At 45.1% G+C, this 5,000-nt stretch overlaps 1 protein-coding gene across 1 annotated transcript in view; it reads left to right on the top strand.

The window, feature by feature from the left end:
- LOC134088212 (protein SFI1 homolog) overlaps positions 1-5,000 on the top strand; it is a 7,932-nt gene that overhangs the window by 962 nt on the left and 1,970 nt on the right. Inside the window, exons 3-7 of the mRNA XM_062542124.1 lie at positions 1-120; positions 841-1,222; positions 2,948-3,221; positions 3,542-3,659; positions 4,906-5,000. The exon at positions 1-120 is cut by the window's left edge and continues 170 nt beyond it; the exon at positions 4,906-5,000 is cut by the window's right edge and continues 50 nt beyond it. Coding sequence (XP_062398108.1) covers positions 1-120; positions 841-1,222; positions 2,948-3,221; positions 3,542-3,659; positions 4,906-5,000 — 989 coding nt within the window. The remainder of the gene's footprint in view (positions 121-840; positions 1,223-2,947; positions 3,222-3,541; positions 3,660-4,905) is intronic.

Raw genomic sequence — 5,000 nt, 5'->3', positions numbered from 1 at the left:
CTGCAGTAGCGCTGCTGTGGAGAGAGAGGGCGCTGGAGAGCAGAGCACAGAGACACAGAGAGGAGAGGCTCACACTGCTGGCCAGACAGTGTCTCACAGCATGGAGCGACTATGCCAAGAGTGAGTTCAACACACACACACACACACACACACACACACACACACACATCATCGTCATCAGTGGAGATTTATGCAGCTGGTTCAAAAGTGTATGCAGTAGACTTTTAGATGCACACACACACATACTGTACACCGCACATACACATACTGTACACACACACACACTCTCTCTCTCTAACTCACACACACCCGCATAGCACTATTGCAATGTATTTAAGCAGTTTCCATTTATTTATTCTTTATTTGCCAAAATCAAAATATTCAATTTCCATACAACTACAAATGGCTGTTAGTCTGGCTATCACCATACTAAATTCAATCTTTTAAGATTGAACATTAGTCTGGGGAATCTGCGCTTTCTTTCTACTGCACAAGAGGCGTGATCAATGGGCATAGGACGCTTTTAGATTGTCCTTCAACCAATCAGACCAGCGATCCGGATGTACCTTTTGGATAAGCTACAGTAGCTTGTGATTGGACCCAGAAGATGTGGACAGGAAGCAGGAGAGATAGATGTGCGGGTTTCCAGCCTGAGCTGCAAGGCGAAATCCAAATCGCCGGCAAATCAGGCAGAGTTTATCCAGCCTAAATGGTTGTAACAATTCAGGGAAAATGTTTTCACAGTTGTGTCTAGTCATTTACATGTTATTAACCAGTGTGAATGACATCTCTCTGGTGTGTGTGTGTGTGTGTGTGTGTGTGTGTGTGTGTGTTCGTCAGGTGTGTGTGTAGAGCGAGTGCTGGTGTGTGAGTTTGAGGAGGAGAGGAAGATGATGATGAAGAGCAGAGCTCTGGCAGTATGGAGACAGAGGGCCGAGATTAGATGGGTGGAGCGGCATTACAACTCCAGGCTGCTAGGGGGCGCACTGCATCTCTGGATGAGCGCTCTGATTGGCCGGAGAAGGAGCCGGGAGAGCGCGCTGGTTGCAGCGCGTGTCTGGAGGCAGAAAACTCTGCCGAGTCGAGAGCTGATGGAGAGAGCGGAGGAGTTTCAGTGGCAACGGCACATGGCCACGCTCACACACTGCTTCTCACACTGGCGCATGGCATACACACACACACGCATCAGCCAAGACTTTCACCGTCGGACAGTGTGTAACAGGTAAGAATATGTACGCGCAGACATACACACACTTTTCTAGGAAATGTATGATAGCAGAGTTACAGTGCAACATATGGCTGGCTGGAGTGTGTTTATGTGCAAGTATTAGTGTGTGTGTGTGAGAGAGAGAGAGATAAAGAGGGGTGGATGTAGAGAGAAAGAGATGTTTTCATGATCGTGTCAAGGCCACCAACATTATCTGCTGACAAACTGTTATTGTTTGGGTATTTGGATATCTTCTATTATTTGGGTTTATGGTTGATGTGAATGAATGTGTGTGTGTGTGTGTGTGTGTGTGTGTGTGTGAGAGAGAGAGAGAGAGTGAGAGAGAGTGTCAGAGAGAGTGTGTGTGAGATGACTGAGGATGAAAGAAATGCAATATTTCTGTGTGATGCAATTCTTCCAACTCAAGATGAAACATGGAGAAACTTTCTTTCAAAGCTACAACTCAAAAAGAGAGGATTGAGCATGAAACTTTCACCTTCTCACCTTCCTAATCGCATCAGCCACTACTACCAGAACCAAAACTACTGTCTGTGTCATCTGGTGATAATCAACACATCTACAAAAATGTCATGTCCAAACCCTAATCCAGAAATCAGACCATACATACATAGCCCTCCTCATTTATGTGTACTAGGGCTGCACGATTATCACAGTCGCAGTATGAACCAGCACAGTTATCTTATCGCAAAAGCCACAAATAATCATGCACAGTAAATCTAATCACATTTATGACTTTTATATGCATGTTAATCTCAACAATAGTCTCAAGATTTATGACTCTTATATTCATGTCATCCTCCCTGAACTGTGTCAGCTCTGATTGATGAGAGCATGCAAGACGCACAAAGCACCAGTGAACTTTAGTTACTTGGACAAAGCCCCTGGCCAGTGAACTTTAGTTACTTGGACAAAGCCCCTGGCCAGTGAACTTTAGTTACTTGGACAAAGCCCCTGGCCAGTGAACTTTAGTTACTTGGACAAAGCCCCTGGCCAGTGAACTTTAGTTACTGGTCAGGGGCTTTGATCTAGTCACTGTTTGTAAGTACTTACAGATGTTAGACATTTTGTAGCACCATCAGTCTCTGTAGCACCGGTTAACATACAGCTCTGTATTTCCCCTATAAGCTACAATGACCCATGTGTTCCCTAAATGCAGAATAACTCAGACAGACATATATGCCAACTGTTTTAACTGTTATTGTGCAGTTCAGACCCAGATGATCCATACCCAGGTCAGTAGTGAGTAGGGTTTCTTCTGTGTGGAGATGACAGAATGTCCACACAAAAGTCTCTCCACTCAGCAGCCATGTGGCCCCAGCTGCGAGATCACTACACATGATTGGCACAGTGTATTCACATGTCAACTTTTGGCAGAGGAAGGGACGGAATATGTGTAGACCACTGCCATGTTGGCATTACAAACTGACCCCATGCATTTCTATGGGAGATTCTTTGAGTGCTGTGTCTCCTCATTAGAAAGTCTAGTGTTTCTTTCAAATCAAATGTAGCTTGGGTATGAATGGCTATGGTTTTAGGGTGCGAGTTTGAAAACAAGACTGAGAAAACAAAGTTGAAAAGTGCACTGCAAAAAAAAAATCTTTATTGGACCATGTCTACAAACGTACCGCATTTTGGCCCTAGGCCATCATCATCTGTATTGTAACCGCTACCTTGTTTTGTTTTGCTGCACCATAATCCCTCCTGATCGGTTCCTCGCAGAGTCCTGCTGGCTTGGCAGCACTACACTGAGACCACCCAGCGGAACCAGTACAAGGAGGCCTGGCTCCAGTGTGCTCGCGAGCAGAGGCTGCTGAGGGCCTGTTTCACCCGCTGGCTGGAGGCGCTGTGCCAGGCTGGCCTCAGGCAGGCCGCTCTGGAGCAGAGGCTGTGCCAGCTCGAGAGGCGGCGGGTGGCACGCAGCCTGCAGTATTGGAGAGCAGCCACTAGGGGGCGAGAGGCACACAGGAGACGCAGCAGGAGTATGTTGCAACAGGTGCGGTGAAGAGGCACACACACGTGCACACTAGACACACACCAGATAGTATGTACGTGCAGGTTCACACGAAGCATGCACAAATGTAAACACACATTTGACTGTTAATCCACCCATTCTCACAGAATTGTGTGTTGTCACTCAATGTAGCGAGGAAGAGGATTAAAATGCATTATAAAAAAGGCCAGCCTGTGTTGTTCTTGTTTGTGTTTGTGTGTGTGTGTGTGTGTGTGTGTGTGTGTGTGTGTGTGTGTGTGTGTGTGTGTGTGTGTGTGTGTGTGTGTACGTACTGCGCATATCTGTCTATATGTTGTGTGTAGTGTTTTAGTGTGTGGAGGGAGAGCACAGAGGAGCTGTGTGTGGCTGAATATCTGAGGGTCGAACATGAAAGGAGAACGGCAAGAGAGGCTCTCAACACATGGTTCCTGTGGACTAAAGGTAGATACTCCACAGACACACACAAACACACACACACACACACACACACACATACACACACATACACACACAATCTATCTCTCTCTCTCTCTCTCTCTATCTCTCTCAATTCAATTCAGTGTGCTTTATTGCCCTGACTAAATGAATAAAGTATTTAAAACTGAAGTATTAAAAAGAAGGAATACATTCCCAAAGAATGAAATAAACTAAGCGTCTAAAACTGAGGTCTGTATGATGACTGCACTCAGTGAGGAAATGTCACTCTGTTTCAACTGCATTTTGATTACAGTGGGGGCACATCTAGGGTGACCAGACGTCCCGAAAAATTCGGTCCAGTCACAAAATACAAGCAGTTGTCCCGAATCCCGAATCCTGCCCTAATTGTCCCGAAAATGATAGCTGAGTAGCCTATAGTTATTGTCTGATACATTCATACATATATTCAATCAAGGTGGTTGGCTGCTCATTGCCTGTATCTTTAGAAAAGAATGTGTATAGCATAGTCTACTTGCTCAAATTGATAATAAGCACATTTTCATTCATTGTTGACATGGAGGCTCAGGCAGCTCCGTGACCTGATGAACATGGCGCTAAAAAGCACAAACGAGTGCAGCCGTGAGAACAGGGAAAGTGGAGTCAGCCACAACTAGTGATTGGTCGTATAAAATGAAAGTTGCTGATGTCTGGGTTACACAAAGTTACAACAACACATTCGTTATTCCGTCCGGTCCCGAATTTCACTCTAGGCACATCCTGTCTTCACCTTCCCCATTCTATGGCCAGGTTGTGCTCACGGAGTCTGCACATTAGCAGAGCCTTTGCCAAGCCTTTCAGCTTTTTGTCTTTTAATGTAGGAAGATACGGGTCTAATTTGGTTAGTGGACAAATAGCATTCCAGTTTATGCTGGATTTTGATGTCTGGATTGCATAGTAAAATATCTTTTTCTTCCTCAGTGTATATAATTGATATCCTCCTCTCTCACACACTCACGCACACATACAAGCTCATTCTCTTACAATCTCACACTCACTCATCTTCATTCTGTCTGTCATACACACAGTCTCTCTCTCTCTCTCTCTCTCTCTCTCTCTTTCACACACACACACACACACACAGTGTGTGACTGAACTGCTCAAGTGCTCTCCTTGTCACATTTTCCTGGACACATTTTCAATGTTTGTGTTATTCCAAAAAATATTTTTTTCTGATGTGTGTGTGTTTGTTTCTTTGTATTTGTGTGTGTAGATCGCAGAGCACAGAGGATGATGGTAGATGCCATGTGGATGTGGCTGGATGGCAGGAGAGTTTCTAGAAGTTTCCACCAGTGGCTCAGAGCTCAT

The sequence above is a fragment of the Sardina pilchardus genome, chromosome 7 (assembly GCF_963854185.1).
Source record: "Sardina pilchardus chromosome 7, fSarPil1.1, whole genome shotgun sequence".
Classification (NCBI taxonomy): Eukaryota; Metazoa; Chordata; class Actinopteri; order Clupeiformes; family Clupeidae; genus Sardina; species Sardina pilchardus.
Note: the sequence above shows the minus strand (reverse complement) of the source record. Positions and strands in the feature narration are given on the sequence as shown.